The sequence below is a fragment of the Prionailurus bengalensis genome, chromosome A2 (assembly GCF_016509475.1).
Source record: "Prionailurus bengalensis isolate Pbe53 chromosome A2, Fcat_Pben_1.1_paternal_pri, whole genome shotgun sequence".
NCBI lineage: Eukaryota > Metazoa > Chordata > Mammalia > Carnivora > Felidae > Prionailurus > Prionailurus bengalensis.
Genome location: NC_057348.1, coordinates 121,709,656 through 121,730,033, shown reverse-complemented (window position 1 = coordinate 121,730,033; position 20,378 = coordinate 121,709,656). Strand labels below are relative to the sequence as shown.

The window sequence follows — 20,378 nt, the reverse complement described above, 5'->3', positions numbered from 1 at the left end:
CTGCGAAGGTGGTCTCTGACTCAGTGAGTTCCGCTGGATCTGGAAACATTGTCCTTTCTTTTCTTCATTTCTGAGAGGAACCAGTGGGGGCCTCCATTAAAGCCCAGGTCTGACCCGCCCCCAAACTCACATCTTCCCTCCTGTTCCTTGACACGCCCGAAAATCCAGTGCATCCCTTTCCCAGCCAGCGTGGTACACCTCTGTGGGTTCTGCCTGCCTTCTGGGCCCCCATGACGGATAGAGCCCAGGCCCGGCCACCATAGGTGTCAGGAATGGGGTCATGGCTGCCGGCAGGGCTGAGGAGTGCTGGCGAGAGGGCCTCCTCTCCGCTGGGCCCACCAGAGCCCACCACACAGCAGGGCCCTCCTGAGGACACAGACAAGACAGAGGGAAGAAGTGTGGCAGGACAGAAGGAGGGACGCGATGTCCCAAAGACACCGTCTGGTTCCTGGATCCAGCTACTCTTAAAGCCCTGGGCTTTTGATATGAATCAATTAGCAGCGCTGTTTTCTGCTTACACTGGCTAAGAATCAAGTTTCCATCACTCGCCTTTGCATTACCAACACTCACGGTTGGCTTTCATTTCAGGGCTATTTCCACAAAGAAAGAAAAGGTGCTGTTATTTTTCCTCTCCTGGAGAAAGTTACAAAGAGCAACAAAGCCACCATGGTGTGGCTGCTACCCCTCACCGTGATGCCTGGCTGGCGCTGTTAAAAATTACTTCAGCACATGACAAACTACTGCCTATTTTGGACTTCCAAGACTGCCTTTGGACGGCCCAAGTTGCCCCTGTAGCGAATGCCAAGGGTCTGAGGCATGAAAAGGGTCTCTTCACAGTTGTTTCCCCCCACCACCACCCAAGCCTAAGCCACCCAGTGGGTATCTCCGGGGCCCTCCCCTATGCCAGGCCCTGGCTCACTGCTGGCTCCCCGGGGGCCGGAGCACCCTCGCACCGCACTGTGCAGGTCTGGCTCTGAGCCAGCCAGGACCCCAGGGCCCTGAGCATCTTTGGGACTCGTGAGAGCATGCTGGGGAAAGTTCTAGGCTGTGTGGCTTGGAAAGCGGTGGAGCTAGGTAAGCATGAAAGCCTGTACAGATTTACTGTAAGCAACTCAAGATCTTAGGAAGGAAAACAGATGGCTTGAAATCAAGTGGAAAAAAATAAAACCTTCACAGGGTTTTGCAGTGAGCCCTGGTAAACAAAACTCAAAGGCCAGCTTCGCTACTATTCTTTCAGCCTCTGACGGAGAAGTGACCAGGCTGTGCCGGGCTGCGTGTACATCTGCCCTTGGTGCCCTCACCCTGGCCCCACCCAGAGCTGGCAACAGCCCATGGACAGAAGGCACTGACTTGGGTGCAAGGCCTGTCCCTGGACATCAGGCATGAGTCTGAGACCCTTGCTAGGAGGGAGGGGCGGCCGTGTGACCTTCATAGCCACCAGCACCCACATCACCTCACGCCCAGCCCCACAACCTCACAGAGCCCTCATGCACACACACAGGACCACAAATGCACACTGTGTTTGTAAAGAGTGGGTGATTCCCAGCCCCACACTCCACTCCTCCTCAGCTGCACAGCACGTGATCTGAGAGACTGCCCTGTCTGGGCTACCAGGACAGGTTTTCAACTACCCAAAGTGATAACAGATCACCCTGAAATGGCATCAAAGGGTTTGGCAATGCTGAATCTGAACCCCAGAGCAGGAAGGCCCTCGGGGATGGTCTGGTCCTACGGCTGTTAAGCTTTGTATGCAGAGCTGGGGCTTCTCCAAACAGGGGTCTCCTGGGGCCAGGCTGGAGACTGGGAGGGGCAGGCAGGGGTCTCCGCCTCCCCACCCCATTCACCCTACCTCCCCTGGGCTCTACTCAAAACAGTCCTGGCTACATCTGCTTTTCATAGTGAGCCTGGGGATACAGTGTATTTGGAAAATAGTCAGATGTCAGGTTCACAATAGAAAGAATTTAAGTGGCTCTAGTTGCCCCCCACCCCCCCCCCACCCCCACCCCCCACCCCCCCGCTCCGAGGCCTAAGGCACAGGCTGGGTCAGCCATAAATGTTCTGGCAACAGAGCAGAGGTGGGGACTCAGGTGTTCCGAAGCTACATCGGCAGCCAATGAGTGGGATGCTGTCATGGGAGCCGTCACCCACCAGGCCACCCGGGACAAGCCTGTCAGCTCAGCCTGACAAATGGAGCCCGTGCTGGATGACATCCGCCCCCATGTGCCCAAGGGTCCACAGAGAAAGGCCTTTGCAAGTTGCTAGCCCCTGCGGCAGGCCAGGATGGGGTGGCCTTTCACAATCCCAGGACCGTTATCACTGCCAAGTGAATCCCAGCAAACCTCCAGCCAGGTGTGGCATCCCTCCTGAGAATGGGGATCAGAGGCTCTGGGGAGCCGCGGAAGCACCACTGGAGCGTGTGACTGAGACGTAAGGGGCCTAGACCAATGCAGGAGCTCCCCCTTCTAACAGCTTCTTCAGAGGAGCCCAGAAAATGCCAGCAATGCTAACGTGCTATTTCAAATAATGTCAGCGTGACTCTCTCACAGGATCTGGGCACCATTTCGAGGGGCTCTTCTCCTCCTCACCATCAGTCCTGTCTTTCCTCCATACACTTGCCACCCCTTTTAGGAAGTCCCCCAGACCGTGGGAAGGAATGGCCGGCTCCACTCCATGATGTCGCCAGCAGCCCTGTACCCAAAGCCTGCTCCACTCCCCACCCGAAGCCCTCAGACAGTCTCTCTAAAAGCGGTTTTGAGCTTGAACAGATAAGAGACAGCCAAGTGTCTTCTCGAGCACATCTTTGGTTGGCACCCTCCCAGGCAGGGACTGGTTCTCCCGCCTCCACTTCTCTTGCCCGCTCTGAGCAATAGCACACAGCACCCAGGGAGGCCCCGGGCAGCTCAGGAAGTGCCTGCCAGGGTGGGCACCACCACAGGTGGACCCATCACCACTCGCAGGGCCTCCCCGCGGCCACGTCTGCACCACCAGGCACGGGGCCAAGACTGAGGGCAAGACGGACAGGATGGGGCACGAGATGCCTCTGAGCACAGCTGTGACAGGACCACGCCGGCAGCGGCCGTTATCCGAGCGGGCTACCCACCGGGAGCCGAGCCAAGCGCTCAACATATAAATCTTTATTTAATCTCGTGAAGCAGGAATTAGCATCCCCCTTTCAGAGAGTGAGAAACTCAGGTGCAAAGGAATATAGAGTCAGGCCTGAAATCAAGTCTGTTTGATGCCCAAGTTCCTTAAACAGAAAACCCAAAGAGTCCTGTCCGGGCCCAGGCTGTCTTGGCTAAGTTGTATGAGCTTGGGGCAGGTCTCGTTTCTTCACCTGAAAGACAGCGATGCTGACGGGAATCATTAGTGCCACCGAACAGGGCTGCCAGGGGCGGGAAACAAGTGTGCTGTGTAACATGTTGCAGCAAAGGATTGGGCACCCAGGAAGCTTACTAGGTGTCGGTCACCATCGTGCCTGCTGCTGCTGAGACTATCTTCCATGCTGTCTTCTTGGAAGGGAAGGGGAGGCCCAGGATAAGACGAGCCCCCCCAGTGCCTGCCGGGTCCAACGCTAAAGCAGATCTCTACCAGGGAAGGTCCTCAGGAGCCCTGAGTGGGAGGGAGATGGTCTCAACATACTTTTATGCCTTCCTCTGCCCTGAGAGCAAGGGGAAGGAGGTGACTCCAGACAGATCTTATGGGTCTCTGTGCCTGTGTGTGTCTGTGTGCATATGTATGTATATCTGTGTGTATATGTCTGTGTATATCTATATGTGTGCATGTGTGTGTGCATCCGTGTGTCTCTGTGTCTGTATCTCTGTGTATCTATGTGTGTATGCATCTGCATGTGTACGTGTGTGCAGTGGAGAGGAGGGACGTGGCAGAGCTGAGACGTCAGGCCTGGTAGCATGAGGCCATGCAGGTCCAGCAGGGCAGCCATGCCTCACACAGATGCCCCCAAGGAGCCAGAGCCTGGGCGGGGACTCAGCCCTGCCTGGCTTGGTTGGATGGGGCAGGGAGGGGACAGACACAGCCCAAGTCCTCCCGCTCTGGACGACAATGAAGAGTAGCCTGGCTATGGGGGGTGAAGGCCCGTGTGCATGGAGAAGGCCTCCAGAGCCACTCCCTGCAGGAGCACACCCAGGCTGGTGAGCAAGACCGTCAGCAGCTGCCCCAGTGACCAGAGCAGAGGCACTCTGATCACAGAGTCCTAGACCTTCAGAGCCGGATGGTTCCCTGTACAGGTGGAGAGACTGAGGCCCAGGAGATCACACAGCCAGATGTCACCAGGCATGGGCCTCCTGAGAGCCCAGCTTCCCCTCAGGTAGCTCAGGGGTCTCACCCACATACCCACAGACCCCCAACCCAACGTGGTCAGGCAGGGATTAGCAAACTTGCGCCTGGGGAGAAGACAGTGTGGCTTATGGTCTCTGGTGCACGTGAGCCCGGGCCAGGAATGAATCGTATCATTATGGCAGGATTAGAAGAAAAATGCCATTAGAAAATCTGTGTGTGCACCACATTTAATAAGGTCAGTAGCAGCAAGCAGCAGGCAGGCCGGCAGCATGAGGCCACAGAGCCCCCGCGTCCTCCTCCTACCCAAGCCAGAGCCTGCGGGGCACGGGACAGGCCCTGGCCCGGCCCGGCCACCAGGAGCAAGTGTCTCCTTCTGCCAGGGCCTCCCCAGCCTGGGCACCACATGGCTACTCTTTCTACCTCTCCACTCCCCAAGGCCCACCTGCATGGGGTTGTTCCCAAATCATCCCCCACAGCAAGCACCCCACAAAATGAAAATTCATTCCCTGGGTCTCCATGGCCTCTGGAGTCTGCTCTCTACTTGGAAAAGGAAGGAGTAATTGATTGCACTTTACAAAGCTGTTAATGTGCTGTTAATCTGCTCCCCTCCCTGGTGACATAATGCACAGATGACAAATACGGATTAGAGGTCTAGAAAGCTCATGGAGAATGGACATGATGGAGAAACTCCAGCTCTCGGGTAGCCGGGCGGCCACATTTGATAAGGGTACACGGAACTGAAGTCCTCCACTTCCAGGGCCCCCGGGTATCCACCTACCCATGTCCTCAGGGCTGGCCCTGGACCCAGACCTTGCAGCTTTCAGACTGCCACGGCCTACGGTGAGCCCCCCATCCTGAGTTCATGGAGGCCCTCAGTCCTTTCCCAGACCTCCGTCTCAACTGCCCATCCCCATCCACGTCCCAGGGGAGTCCACATGTGCTGAAGTATGCGCCTACCGCAGTCCTACGGGGGACCCAGCGGCACTGTTAGCTGTTTGGGTGGGAGTCCCTCCAGGCAGCCCCAGCACAAGTGGGGAGACCTAGAAGGTAGCTCTGAACACACATGTACGTAGCATATAACTGCTCTCTCTCCTCCACCAGCCGACCATCCCCTGTTCTACTATTTCCTTCATCCTCTTGACTATGCTCACAGCATGCCTGCTATGCACCAAGCTTGGTCCTGGGCTTCTCGGGGGTGGGGGTGAGGCAGCAGCGAACAAGACAGACAAGCCCTGCCTGGGGGTTTGAGGAAGGAAGACACTCACAGCTCCGTGGACCTGGACAGGATGGCAGACAGGGCGAGCAGGATGCATCCGTAGGGACCCGCTTCAAACTGGGAAGAGGAGAAAGGAATGAACACCCACCAAGTCTGCACCCTCTTCTCACCTCCTCGGGGGCCACACCTAGGGAGCAGCCTGACCCTGAGCCAGCTGCCCCAGCCGGGTCCCAGAGGAAACCAGGTGGCTCCATGGCAGGCCCCCTAAACGATGGGGAGCACACCAGCCTGAGTGACAATGGGGGCAGACGCAGTGGCCGCCAAGGTGCATACCAATGACGACTGAGTCCCAGAAGTTCACAATACAGCAGCTGGGGCAGCCTCCCTTACCATGCAAGTGTTTGTCACAGGCCTGTGCTTTACAGTAGTGTTAATACTGCCCTCTGCCACACAAGGAAATGGGTCAGATACCGAGCAATTGGCCCGAGCTCACACAGCTGCTACACAGCCCAGGGGGATTCCAGCAGGCTCTATTTGATTCTGAATCCCTTACTCCAAAGACCTGCACTGTGTTAAGAGCGGCAGGGAGCAGGTGTGGGGCAGAGTCAGGGTCAGGAGGGCTGAGTGACCCAAGCTGTTCAAGTACAAGGACAGGTCCTGTCTTGCAAAAATTTTTGGTATTTTGCTCATCATGGGTTTTTTTTGTGTGGATTAATTTGGATATTTAAAAAATATTATTGATACTGATTACTGAGGATTTTGGTACCTCCTTGAATTTTTTACCCAAGGGGAGCACCTCATTTATCTCCCCCAGGTCCCAATCCTGGGTTAGAGCCCACAGCCTAGAGCCTGGCTGCCTGGGTTTAAATCCTGGCTGTGCCACTCCTAGCTCTGTGATCATGGGGACAGTTCTTAACTTCCTTGTACCCAGTCTTCTCACCTGTGAAACAAGGACAATTATACCAGGACCCACTCTCATCAGGGTGTTGTGACGATTAAGTGAGATCATCCTTATAAAGCCCGTAGGATGGGACCTGCCACCCGTGTGGGCCGTTAGTATGATGCTGGCTCTGCACTGCCCACCTGTCCAGTAGCCTCCTGCGAAGGGCTACGTCACGCTGACTCCCTAGAGAAACGCCACCCCCCAGCTGCAACTGTGTGAAGACCTTACGTATCCCCCCTCTCGGGATGACACCACTTCTAGTGCGTTGTGGATGAAGACGCTGCCTTATGATGGTCAGTGTTCCTTATGTGTGGTCAGTTTCTTTGTGGACTTGAAACCAGACCCTCAAACACGTTTGTTTTGCTGAAACAATAAGAATAATATCGTCGATCCCCTTTCCATTTTTCCCTGGTTGCCAGGAAGCTCAGAGCCAACTAGGGTATTCAGCTGTGGTAATTATTTCAGCTCAAGCTTCTGATAAAATTATCTTTTCTTTCCTTCAAAATACAGTCTTCATTTCCATACTGCAACTCAATTCGTCATCTAAAAAATTATTGTGTGGTGCGCCTGGGTGGCTCAGTCAGTTAAGCAGCCGACCTTGGCTCAGGTCACGATCTCACAGTTCGTGGGTTCGAGACCCCCGTCAGGCTCTGTGCTGACAGCTCGGAGCCTGGAGCCTGCTTCCGATTCTGTGTCTCCCTCTCTCTCTGCCCCTCCCCTTCTCGTGCTCTGTCTCTCTCTGTCTCTCAAAAATAAATAAATGTTAAAAAAAATTTTTTAATAAAAAATAAAAATAAATAAAAAATTGCTGTGTGAACTTTCGTGCCACGAGGAGGCTCCCTGATAAGGTTATGCTTGTGAACAAGGTGGACGTGGATCTGCCTTTGCGGGAAGTAACTCAGGGAAGAAAGAACAAGAAGCAACTTGAAAAGGAGGGGGAAATACAAGGTGCTCTGCAAACACACAGAAAGGGCCTTCAAGCAGACTAAGGATTTAGAGAAGGAAGGAATGCAAAGGAAAGCTTTCAGGAGGAAGTGAGACCCAAACCCAAAGGACAAGAAACAATCAGAAGAGAGGGAATGCTGTTCCAGGCAAGACGAACAGCGAGTGCAAAGGCCCAAAGGCAAGAGAGGGCAGATTTACTATGGTTGGAGCATAGAAAAGCCCCAAGAACATCATCTTTTTATAATTAACTTTTTTTCTAGAAATTCATAAGTAAGAAAATATTTTGGTGGGGGGGGGATATAGAAATGGAACAAATAAATCAACAACAATCTTATATCAACCTCATTGTAATTCTCTGATCTCAAACCAGTCACTTCACTTCTGCTCTCCTCAGTTTCTCCATTTGCAAAACGAGGCTGATGAATCCCTACTTTGCATATTTCCTTGGGTTCCGGTGCACGTTCTAGGAGACCACGGCTGTGGACATGCTCTGATGACTGCAAACGGTAATGCTGATGCCCTTGTACAGCAGGACGCAGGCCCAGGGGGGCCGGTGCCCTGGTCACAGCTCTGCTACTGACCTGCATGTTGCCTCGGGGAGTGACAAAGCTCTCTGTCTCCGCTTCCCCAACCAACTGCTGCCATGGACCTACCCATGGTGTTGGGGGAGCCATGGCACCCTCTCTGTCTGCTTCCCCCTCAGCCACACCTGCAGCTGCAGGGCTGCAATGAACCAGGGGACACAGAAGCCCGCTGTGCACCCCAAGTCTGCATAAACATGGAGAACGGTCAGTACTGTGTGGGCCAGCATTTTCCATAGTCCTTGGAACAGCCTCAAGGGGAGCTTCCCATGAGCTCTGGATGTGCCCCTCTGTGCAGACTGGCTAGCAGGGAGAAAAGACGCCTGCCTGGGGCTTCTGGCCCCCACCAGAACATGACTGAATGGCACCAATATTCCATTTTGTTAAAAGATAAAAAAACATTAAAAAAAAATTACTAAAATTATCTCATCAAATCCAAGCTGCCAAGACATGGGAGGCCACAGGGCAAGGTGCCTGCATTGAAAGGAGAGCTCTCCGGGCGGGCAATTGGGCCCGAAACTGCCGTTAGGGTCCGGAAAAATGTCTGGTGCCATTTGGGAAGAAGGGGCCATCCTCCAGCGCTGCTCTGGCCCTGGGGAGAGCGAAGCCCACCAAAGAACCCCAAAAGGAGGCAGGGGCGGAGGCTCGCCCAGCTCGCAGGGGGCGGCCAGACATCTCACCCGAGGGTGAGCGGTAATGAAAACACAGCAAGGAGGCTATTTATTTTGGGCAGCGATGGTTCTGTGTTCATTTCCAGGCCTGGCACGAGGAACCCCTCTTAGGCCCAGGCCATGAAAAATGAATTTGGTGAGGGTAGTGCTGAGGCAGCTCAACGGCTTCCAGAAAAAACATAATTACACTGTGGGGGAAGGCACCACCTTCCAGGGTGAGGAGGGCCAAATACTGACCACTGGTACACAGGGACCAAAGCCAAGTGAGGAGGGGGAGCCACTCTGGATCCAGAAGAATGAAAGAAAGAAGGCAGCCCCTCCTCAGCACAGGCCCACCCTCTGAACCTCTTCCAAAGTCACTGTCTTGCTTGGGCTTCACCGAAACCCCGGGGTACAGACAGAGGGAGGAGAAAGGGCTCATTTCATAGACGAAGATGCAGAAAACCTTGGTGCTGAGGCATCACCCCAGGGCCATCAGTGGGCGGTGACAGGCCCCAGGAGCATCTGAGCTATTTCCCAAGGGCTCTTTGCCCCCTCGAAGCCTCCAGGGCACCTCCCTCTCCTGGCACCGGTGGCTCCACGCTCCGCTTCACCTGATGGTGTGAACACAGGAGCCCGGGGGCCTGCCTCCCTGGTCAAATCACATGCACGGAGGCGATCAGGCTTTGCTCGTCTTTTGGACGCACTGCTGTATCCTCACAGCACTCTGAGTGCATTTAAGAGTAGAATCCTTGGGGCACCCGGGTGGCTCAGTCGGTTAAGCAGCCAACTTCGGCTCAGGTCATAATCTCGCAGTCTGTGAGTTCGAGCCCCGCGTTGGGCTCTGTGCTGACAGCTCAGAGCCTGGAGCCTGTTTCGGATTCTGTGTCTCCCTCTCTCTGACCCTCCCCCATTTGTGCTCTGTCTCTGTCTCAAAAATAAATAAACGTTAAAAAAAATTTTTTTTAATAAAAAAAAAAAAAAAGAGTAGAATCCTTTCTGCTTATTTAGATCACCTGATGCTTAATTTAGAAGGCATTCTTGTCCATGCATTTAAGTTTCTTCTTTAAAAACCACCACTGGGGGCGCCTGGGTGGCGCAGTCAGTTAAGCGTCCGACTTCAGCCAGGTCACGATCTCGCGGCCCATGAGTTCGAGCCCCGCGTCAGGCTCTGGGCTGATAGCTCAGAGCCTGGAGCCTGTTTCCGACTCTGTGTCTCCCTCTCTCTCTGCCCCTCCCCCATTCATGCTCTGTCTCTCTCTGTCCCAAAAATAAATAAACGTTGAAAAAAAATTTTTTTAAAAACCACCACTGGACAGTAACAAGCTGGAAGTTACCTGCTAACTGCTCCATCTTCCATTTTGTAGATGAGGCAACTAAGGCCCAGTGACTTTCCCAAGGGCCCCATGTGGCTGAGGAATAAGCTAGCAGGGGCCCTCAGGTCCCTGCTCCGGGACCCCTACAGCTGTGTGCACCAGCTGGGAAGTGCACTGCATCGGCAGACAGCTCACTGGGTTATGTCCGTGAAGAACCAGAGAGAGCCAGAAACAGGGAGCAGGTGGCAGCCAGTCTAGGCCGGGACCCCTCCCATGCCAGAGCCCCTCTCTTGCACCTCCCAGAAAGGCCAGGCGGAACGGTCAGTGCAGAAAGACAGCGTCCTAAGCTGGGGACACGGGCCAGGCTCCTCGGACTGAATCATCCCTGGGCAACAGCTCTCGGGCAGAAAGTTTCTGAAGAGTCAGCACCTCGGTGACCGCACACCTGCCTCGCAGCGGTCTCAGGACAGGCCCCATTTTCCTACCCAAGCAGCGTCTGTGACCACTCTTCCCTGGCTCCGCCCAGACGCACAGCGCCTTCAGGGAACAGGAGATAGTAAGACAGCAGAATGTCCAGTCCCACCCCCCAGGCTCGTCAGCAAATCTCTAGGCAAAGTCGCCTTCTTGGGAGCCTAAAAGAGCTCATCCCACAGCCCAGAAGGCTGAAAGAAAGGCGAAGAGGCATGGACCATTTGCTTGCACACCAGGAGAGAAGGCCTCAGCACCGTTTCTTTCCTTCCACCCTGACACACAGACGTCAGAAGATGAGACCTTGCAGTTGGGAATCTCAGAGGTCATCTTTTGGCCTTGGCTCATGCTGCACCCTGCCCCTCATTTCCACGTGTCTACAACTTACCAGTCTCAAGGTTACCTTAAGTAATCGTGATAGTGGTGACCATTATTATCAACAACGAAAGCTAAAATCACTGACCACACTGAACCAGGCACGCTAGTTCTAAGCACCGTTTTTATCAGCCCCATTTTACAGATGAGGAAACTGAGGCACAGGGAGGCTAAATAAGTTGCCCAAGGCTACAGAGCTACTAAGCAAGGGGTGTTACCTGGATTGGAACCCAGGCAGAAGGCTCCAGTAATCATGTCCTTTACCAGGGAGGCTTGAGCTCCTTCCTCCACAAAACCAGTGAGGCTACAGCCCTGAATTCCCACTGTACTTTGTGCTGTTCAGGCCCTGGATGTGTTCCGCCCCATCTCACAGCAAGGGGTGGGGGCACAGATCTCCACCAGCAGACAGGGTGCTGGAGGCCCCACCTAGCCGGGATATACTGAGCAGGGTCTCCATAAAGAAAGCAGACAGCTCTACCATGCACATCCCCCCAAATAAACCACTGTTCATACCTGATGGATGCTTTGTTGAAGAAAAGTCACCAGCTCCTCATAGCAGGTCAAACTGTGCAGTGTGAGCTGAGGAGACACAGACCCACAGGGTGAGCTGCCCAAGCCCCCACCGATGGTTCCACATCCTGGATTATCTCCCACCACCCCGGCTTCAACAGCTACAAAACCCACTTGGAAATGTCCCTGTAGTCAGACGGGTGACCTTGAGAGCTGGGGCGGGGAGGCACACAGGCCCAGACCCGTGTGCAACTTAAAAGGCTGACAGGGCCCAGCTGGGGTCTCGGGGGTGAATTCCGCCCTGCCAGCCACACCAGGCCTACAGAGCCCTGGAATGGAGGTGCTGCGGAGCCAAAGCCAAGGAGCCCACATTGTGCCTGCCCCCCACTGACAAGCGGGATCTGAGAAGCACCTGGGGGTGCAGGGGAGCCGGGGCGAGAGACCCACCCAGCTCTAAGCCCAGCAGGCAGTGTCCTGAGTTTGGCGGGAAGCTGCGGGTATGAGGCTCCTTTGCTTCCTCAGCCAGGATAGGAAAAAGCCATTTGTAGAGAAAACACCACCAGGTGAGACCCCCAATTAGGATCCCGGGGCCACATGCGCCCAGACTCAGGTCAAATGAAGCAAACTAGGTAAAACAAAAAGTCCTCAGTGCAGAGGAGGTCCACTCGTGGAAAACGTCACTTTGTATTCTCACGTCTCTCATTTCTTTCCCTTACTAGGTCACACCAGGTCTGGCTTTACGGCCGGTGCTCTGTCCCGCACAAGCTCTTCCCCACCCTCGAACCCCCCTCCCTCTCCATACCACCCCACTGCCCTCTCGCAACAACCCCAGAGAGGATGCTGAAGAGACACAGAGGGACAGAGAGGGCTGCGGTCCGGCCAGAAGGCGTTACGTATGGCCTGCTCTTCTCTGTGACAGGGCGCCTGTTGGCCTCTTGGCCATAAAGCCAGTCCTGGCAAAAGCCCACCCCCGAACTCCTACCTCTGCCCCCACCCCAATCCCAAGTGGAGGATCTGCTAGCCTGGGCTGCAGGGAGGGCTGGCCCATCCCCAGCTGAGGGAGGATTTACTTATATGAAAGGAGACCGTCCCCACACAAAGCCAAAGGTTGCGTGATAATTTTCCAGAAAGCCGTACTGTTTCTAAGACTCCATCTGCTTTGTATTTCCCTGTTGGACTGAAATGCTGTGTTCCTGAAGCCCTAAAAAGGAAAGGGAGATGCATGAGTCCTCTGCATGGGGAGAAGACATGCCCTTGAGCCAGGGTGAAACCACATGTGCCATTAAATGAGGACAAATAAAAAGGTGGCTCCAGAGGAAAGAACGGGACCAAGGGTTTCTCGTTTCTCCCCCACTTTGTACTCACCCACTAGGCTGGGTCCAAAGAACTCCACCAGTGGGGGTGGGAAAAGGAATGGAAAAAAGACGGCAGGAGGAGAGCTTAGGGTAACCAAACCCAAGTCCTGGCAGGAGGAAGCCTGCCTCTCACCCACAACTGACAAATAGATTTCCAGACTGAGGAATGCTGACTTGTCCTTCATTTTCAGGGCTGGGAGGAATTTCAGCCTCTGGCCTGAGGCTTCCCACCCTAACCCCACGTCCGTTTACACAACACCCTGCGTGTGCAGCCCAGGAAGGCGTGCACTAAAAGTGGGGTTTGGGGCCCACTGGGTCATTAGCCTGCTGCCTGGGCTGGGACCAGCCACTGCCCCTCTCTGGGCTCCTGTTTTCTAATCCATAAAACTGGGAGAAATTGAATTTTTGTCCCATCTGCTTTCAGCACTGCCATGCAGATCCTAAGGGCCAGGGCTAATCCGTTAACTGGGACACAAGTACCAAGGACAAGCACTCGACAGGAACAACAATAATACCCAACACTGAGATGGCACTTAGTATGTGCCAGACATTGTCCTAAGTACTTCACATTTATTATGCACTATGTATTCATGTGGGTAAATGATTAAACTGGTAATATAGTCACTTATTACATATAACTTATTTAATTCTCACAGTCACTCTACCAAATAATCATTCCTGTCATCCCCGTTTGCCAGATGAGTAAACAGATGAAGTGCAGAGAGGTTGAGTCAATTGTCCAAAGCCACACAGCCAATAAGCAACAGGAGTTAGCTTCTGGAGCCCCTTCTCTTCAATTTTTTTTTTTTTTTTTTGAGAGAGAGAGAGAGAGAGCGAGCATGAGAGGGAGAGGGGTAGAAAGAGAGAGGGAGACACAGAATCTGAAGCAGGCTCCAAGCTCCGAGCTATCAGCAGGGCTTGAACTCACGAACCACAAGATCTAGACTTGAGCCAAAGCCCACCGCTTAACCAACTGAGCCACCCAGGCGCCAGGGAGTCCTCTCTCTTTAGCAGTGTGCTCTACGGACCATTCTACCCCACCAGAGTGTAATCTTTGGCCCCCAAAGGCATCCTTTTTACTAAAGCTTAGCCACAGGCCTGGGATGGAGTGATGCTCCCACTGTGAAGGGCCAGACTGAAGAGCAGCCCATGTGGACTACACGGATGGCGTCCTCCACCTGCGGGAGGATGGAGGCAGTGGGGTAAGTCTCTTCCTCAGTGGAACAGCGGTCCAGGTGACAAAGTGGACAGGAGCATGCTTTGGGACTAGGAGAGCGGTATGAATCAGAGGGTGACTGGTTACCGAGAGGCTGTTTGCCAAGGACACGGGGTCAGAAATACAGAGGGGAGCAGGCTGCCTAGGCCAGAGGGTTGTGTCCCCCAAAGCTCCCCAGGGAGGAAGGCGAGACAGATGCGACCCCTGGCAGAGAGGAGAATGGAGCTGCATGGAGACCCCTCCAGACCTCTCCCAAGCGTGGGGCTGCCTCTCTGGGCTCACACTGGCATGGGGCACATGATAGGCACCCAGGAGGACGCACAGACAGCCTGTTGGAAAGACAATTTCCCCAAGGACAGGAAAGCACACAGCCAGCTTGTCTGCAGCCGTGCCCCACGTGAGTGGTAGTGACAAGGCCCTGAGAAGCGCTTACAGTGTGACCACGGCTCTCTGATGGCCCCCGGCCCGCCACACAATGTCCGCGATGGCCAGGGCGAGGCAGTGGGTCCTGTGGGCATTGGAAGGCTGCAGCGGCCTGAGGAGGAAAAAGAGAACGTGTTTATGCCGGTAGGGACACAAGCCAGGGACCGCGTAGCCCTGTAGCAGATAGCCGATTCCTTCCTCTGCCACACAGAGGGCCCCAGAGCTCAGGGACTCCCGGCAGGGCCTCCTCAGAGGAGGGCCAAGGGAAGAGCCCTGGGGGAGGGGCCCCGGGTGGGGCTGGAGGAGGAGCAGGCTGAGGAAACAGCCCAGGGAGCAAAGGGGACCCTGGAGGCTTGGCAGGGCCCGAGGTGTGTGCAAGCCAGTGCGGTGCGTTCTGACAGAGCCCAGGAGGCTGAGCTGAAGGCATTCTGGAACTACCGCCACCCCGAGGAAAGGTAGCCATCCCTGGCAAAGGTCTGGTACTGACCTGACCCAGCCTCGACCAGTCCCAATATCCAGGCCCCTGGAGACAATGGTTTGTGCAAGCAGGTGCCCTTCACTCCCACGAGCCACAGGAAAGGAGGTCATGGGTACAGAGGGGAGAGCAGCCTGCCTTGCTGGTTAGCTATAGGGCGTGGGATGTGGGAGAGGAAGGATTCGGGGTAATCTCTGGGGCTTTCGCGGGTGCACAATGGTGCTGTTCACTGAAATGAGGAATACAGGCAGAGAGGAGAACTGGGGGAGCAGCTGGAGGTGCCCATGGGACCCCCAGGTGAAGCTATCTGACCCATCTAAAGCCCAGGACAGCAGCTGGCACTGAGTATAAGTTTATGAACCACCAGCATGTGAGGAGTCCTCAGCACTTTGAGTGGCTAAGATTCCCCAAAGAGATGATGGGGAAGGGCAGAGGTGGTGGCCAAGGATGAAACGCCACCAGAACTCTGGCGTACCAGGGAGGCAGAGGAAGGCAGGAAGTGGCAAGGCAGTAGGGGCTGGGCTGGGAGACGGTGTTGTTACATAGTTTTAGAAGCAAATGGGCTTTGAGCAGAACAGGCAGCCAGCAATGTCAAAAATGGCAGAGAGACGTCTTACGATAAAAGGGGTAACAGAGAAACCCTGTTGTGTGACACGAGCAAGAGAGAAGAACAGGCAACAGCCTGATACAGACACGTCCTTCAGTTTCACCTTCCCAGGGCTCCTGAGAGCTGTACTTGCCCACCCCTGGAGTCCATGGATTTCTTCTAAACTCTTAGAAAAATTACATTCTTACAAAAGCAGCCTGTTAGGCTCTTCCTAACAAAGGTGCCTTGATGAAGACCCTGCTGGGGCTCAAAGGAAGACACAGGGCGGAGCGGGGGTGGTTTTCTATGTTTTCAGTAGCCAACTAACATCTGAGCTCCGTGCTGAGCTGCAGAGGTGGGGGGGAGGAGGAAGAAACTGGAGAAATGGGAACGAGGAGACCTGGACACAGGTCACCATGGTGGGCAGCACGTGGTCAGTCCCCAGTGCCTGAGACACAGAACCAGTTGTCTGCATCCAGGCTGTCAAACGACTAAAATGGGAGGTGACGTGACATAGCCCTCCCTCAGTTTCCCCTTCCATAAACTGGAGATGACAAGAGGACCTCGTTCATAGCATTGGGAGCTTTAAGCAAGACGATGTGTGTAAGGTCCATAGCCCAGCACCTGGCACGTGGTCAATATTCAATAACCAATACCTATTACTGTTGTCTTTATGGAAACATCAAGTCCCCATTTTGGCCATGATGACAGGAAGGTGAACTCCTGACATCTGGTGTGAAAGTAACAAGCCACCCTCAACCCACTTGAAAAATGAAATGGCAGACTGCCTGGTACTTCTGCAGCCTCTGGAGACCCGCCAAGCTCCTCGAGGAAATGGTTACCACGCCATCACCAAGCCAGGCAGCCCGAGCTGTGCGGGGAGCACTGGCCCGGGTCACCATCAGCTATGAAAACAAAGGTGAGGAAATGTTGTTCTGGGTTTCCGGAGAGGTGATGCCAAGGACTAAGGGGGGGCCAGGAAGGCAGGGCTTGTCAGACAAAGGAGAAAGGATTGGACATTTATCTCTTTGGATTCAGAATCTATGAAAGTGGGCTTCGTCATCCCCATGGATCCTGTTTCCTGCCCTGCCCCCACCCGGGTGACCGTCATGTCCTGTCAATCACACCTCCTGAGTACCCTTGCCAATCCCCTTCCTGCCCCCGTCCAGGACCGGGATGCCCTGCTCCCCAGCGGGGTTGTTACAGCTAGTGCCCGACCAGCATTCCGCCCCATCTCACCCTTGTGAGTGAGAAACTGTTCCCACATCACAGGTGCGACGAGGGTACTCCCCGGTTAGAACCCTTGCCGTGGGTACGAGTTGTGCAAAATCGTCTCTGCACTGTAGACTCTGCCTAGAACATCTATGCGGGAAAACCTGCAGACAGGGAACTAAGAGGCCACCTTTCAACATTCACTGTGTTCTACACGAACTTGCTGAAGCAAGTCATGTGCTTGACTGAAAGCTTCTCAGTGTAGCCACAAATGAGATTCAACAGTCGACACATATTGAGTGCTTATCACATGCCAAGCGCTGTTAGAAACACTTCACGTGTATTATTCCATTAGTCATTAAAGCCACCCTGTAACGGCAGTAGCATCCTTGCCCCTTTCAAATGCGAAAACTGAGGCACAGCGACTAAATGATTCATCCAAGTGAACCACACAGTCCGTAAAGTTGGAAAAATCAAAACAGCATTGAGGGAGGAAGGAGAACTTGGGGAAGTGGAACCAACTGTCTGGAGCTCTTGCCTTAGGAATCAGCATCCCTCTGCCTTCGAGCTCAGCTCTTCAGCACCGGACAACACTGGCTCTTCGGTCCAGCCCGCGTCTTCCTGATCTCTCTCACAGACTGATTACAGCCCCTCGGAACCTCTGCATTTCTACACAAAAATCCTCATTCTTTTCACTGGCTTCCTTCTGGAAACGCTTCTAGTCTCTGCATCCTTCCCTGAGTCTTCTCTAGCTTGCTCTCTTGAGACACGTCTTTCTAGAGAACAAAGTGGAAGAGTGCAGTGGTCGGGCCCAGGTTTGGTTCCAGGTTTGGTTCACAGGCCTCGGGGAAGCCCCTCGCCCTCGCTGACCTTTGCCTTCCCGCACAGAGGCAGACCCTGAGCCAGATGCCCCCAAGCATCATTCCAGCATTGCCATCTCTGCCGTTTAACCAGCCACAGGGTAGACGGGGCCGTCCGTGCCGAGGACGAGAGGAAGGAGGCGCTGTGGTGAGTTGCCCCGACTCCAGCTTCACCCGGTTAACTCCCGGCTTTCACCTGCAAAACCTCAATGGCAGGGGTGGTCCTGTGTTGTCTTCATCAGTCAGACACACGTTCATCAAACTCCTACCATGAATCTAGCATCCAGCCAGGCTCCTCAAGCAAGAACGGTTTCTTTAAGCACCTACTTCCTCACAGAAGTACAGACTGAAGATACGTGTCTATGGATGGTGGAGGGCATAGGGGAGTAATACATCCTACATAGTTGCTTACACTACTTAAGTCCTTCAGATTAAAGAGATGTTTTGATCCTGATTATCTCGAGATAGCCTACAGCATCTACAGACAATCCAGAGGAACGCCTGGGAACAACTGCAGGCTTTCTGCTCCCTCTCAGGGTCAAACACTGCTGCAGGGGAGGGGAAGAAGGCTGGTCTGGGGACCATCTGACCTGGGGTCCAGGCCTGGCTCTGCTCCTAGTGTCCAGCCAGACAGGCCCTGGGCAAGTGCCCCTCCTTCTCTGGGCCTTGAACTTCACAATTCCAAAGGGGAGGAGGCGTGGGGCCGTCAATCTTGTCTGTGGCTCTCTCTAGGCCTGCAGGGGAGTGGGGCTCATGGTCTTCCCACGGCCAGCCACAGGCACAGCCCTCCTCAAGTGGAAAAACACGGAGTCCTGTCACCGGGCGCTGTCCTTCCCGATTGAGGAGAGGCCAGCTGCAGGCCTGATGGAATAGGTCCTAATGAAGCCAGACAGTCCTGCAGAAAAAAACACCATCGCTGCCAAGAGGCCTTTATTTCAGCATGACTTCCCTGGAGGGCGCAGTCACATCCTCCACGCTGCTTTCACAGAACCATTACCCCCATCAGCTGTGAGTGTGGGCGGAGGGTGCGAGGAGGGCCCAGAGTGGGGCAGCTGCAGACACCGCCTCGCCTCGCTGTGGCGAGCCAGGCCACCGTGCTGCTCCTGAAGAGAACAGAGCAGGTCGCCTGCGTTGTTTTTGTTTTTTTTTCAGTTGGGTAATTTCTGAAATCCCGGAATTTCAGAGTCAAAAGGAAGTATTGAAGCCTCAAACCCAACTCAGCACACACGGCCCATGCAGCAACACCAGTGACCCAACCCATCCATATTAAAATTGTATGAATACATCAATGAGACTGGAGGAGCCGGGGACTAAGGTTGCTGCAGGGATGGGACTAAGGTTGCTGTAGGGACTTCACCCGTTGCTCACGTGAGGCAGTGGGTCCCCTAGGTGTTTCCATATTACTCTTTGTACTCTTCTGTACTGAGTTCTTCCAAATTAGGGGAAAAGGGGAGGGTCTTCCCAGAAGCCCTTTGTAAAACACAGAGCCGCACCTTGGTCACCGAGAATCTGTCTGGGAGTCCAGCATTCAAGTGTTTCAAACTCATGACATCAGCCTCCTGGTGCCAGCCACTCCTGACCTCTCTGGCTCTCCCACTGCTCAGCGTCTCTTTTGGGGCACAGCAGCATGGGATGGCAGACAGGGCTCGGCCACAGATGCCAGGGCTGACCCTGGGACAGCATCTTCCCTCTCTGAGCCTCAGTTTCCCCATATGGTCCCACCTTCTTGCACAGCCTTTGATGATTTACAAAGGACTTCATTTGTGTTTCCTTGTTGAGTCAAAGTCAGGCAAGACAGAGATTCACCAATGAGAAGGTGAGGCCCTGCAGTCCAGGTCTCTGGACCCAGCCTAGCATGCCCCACCCTGGAAGGGGCTAAGGAGCACAGAGCCAGGCACCCCTTCCTGCCTCAGCATGGGCACCTACAGGATGCACCGAGACCCAGGCAGCAAGGACAACTCTGGGTGGCCTCTGACCTGCAGGGCCTCACCATCACAAAGCAGCAACCCCAACTCTGCTCTCACTTCTCTCCTCTGCTGCCGGCCCTGGGCACCAGCCCCTTGCTCCTCCGGCCTTTGCTTGACCCAAGTCCTAGCTTGAACCAGAAGAACTCTCCCCTTCCACCCCCAATCACCTTCCAGGCCCTGAGGCGGTCTCTCACCTCAAAACCCCATAGCAGGGGAAGGGGGAGAAGAAAGCACAGGACTGTGTGTGTGTGTGTGTGTGTGTGTAGACATCTGGTGCCCCTCGCCAATAGCCCGACACCACTGGACCTCCCCCATCTTGTCCCCCTCTGAACTACTTCTGCCTGAGCCCCTGAAAGAGCTCTGATGGATGGACACAGAAAGCCAGCCCACTGCACTCCACCTGTGTGGAGATCAGCCCTAGTTGCAGTGCCCGGGGAAGCAGGGATTGGGAGTGGGAAGGGGAGGGACTTACCAGGAGCACCCATAGCTGGGAGGCTCCACAGAAAACTGAGGTCACTCTTCTGCAGCATGAATCCTTCCATGCTTCTTAGAGGAGGGGGCCCTGGCCAGCAGGCCGAGCTCTATGGATACTCAACACAGGCCTCTTCTGGTACAACCAGGCAGACAGAGTGGGGCTCCTTCCCACCTGGAACCCCCCCCACACACACACACCCCAGCCACTCCTCCTTTCCCCTTCTCCCTCTGCCTACCCACCGCTGCCCCCAGGACCCAGCTCAGCCCCACCAGCCTGGCTGCCAAGGGCCTTCAATCTAGGCTGGCCCCAACTCCTCTTGCAGGGTCCCAGCCGACAGGGAGCCCAGGGAAGCCAAGGCCGCACTCCCTCCCCTGCCTCCCAGCAAGGCCTTGGTGGAACTCTCCATCTAGTCGGTGCTTAAACAGAGGTCTGTCAGTATAAACTTGGGCCTGAGTCCACGTTTGGCTGGTGTCTGACTGGCAGATGGCGGGACATGGAAGAGAACCTCA

The 20,378-nt window shown here is 54.6% G+C and overlaps 1 protein-coding gene across 1 annotated transcript in view; it reads right to left on the bottom strand.

Moving 5' to 3' along the window:
- Positions 1 to 20,378, bottom strand: part of MINDY4 (MINDY lysine 48 deubiquitinase 4) — a 111,073-nt gene that overhangs the window by 26,868 nt on the left and 63,827 nt on the right. Inside the window, exons 10-13 of the mRNA XM_043589195.1 lie at positions 14,305 to 14,406; positions 12,438 to 12,501; positions 11,304 to 11,369; positions 5,562 to 5,629 (exon numbers count right to left, since the gene is read on the bottom strand). Of these exons, the coding sequence (XP_043445130.1) occupies positions 5,562 to 5,629; positions 11,304 to 11,369; positions 12,438 to 12,501; positions 14,305 to 14,406 (300 nt within the window). The remainder of the gene's footprint in view (positions 1 to 5,561; positions 5,630 to 11,303; positions 11,370 to 12,437; positions 12,502 to 14,304; positions 14,407 to 20,378) is intronic.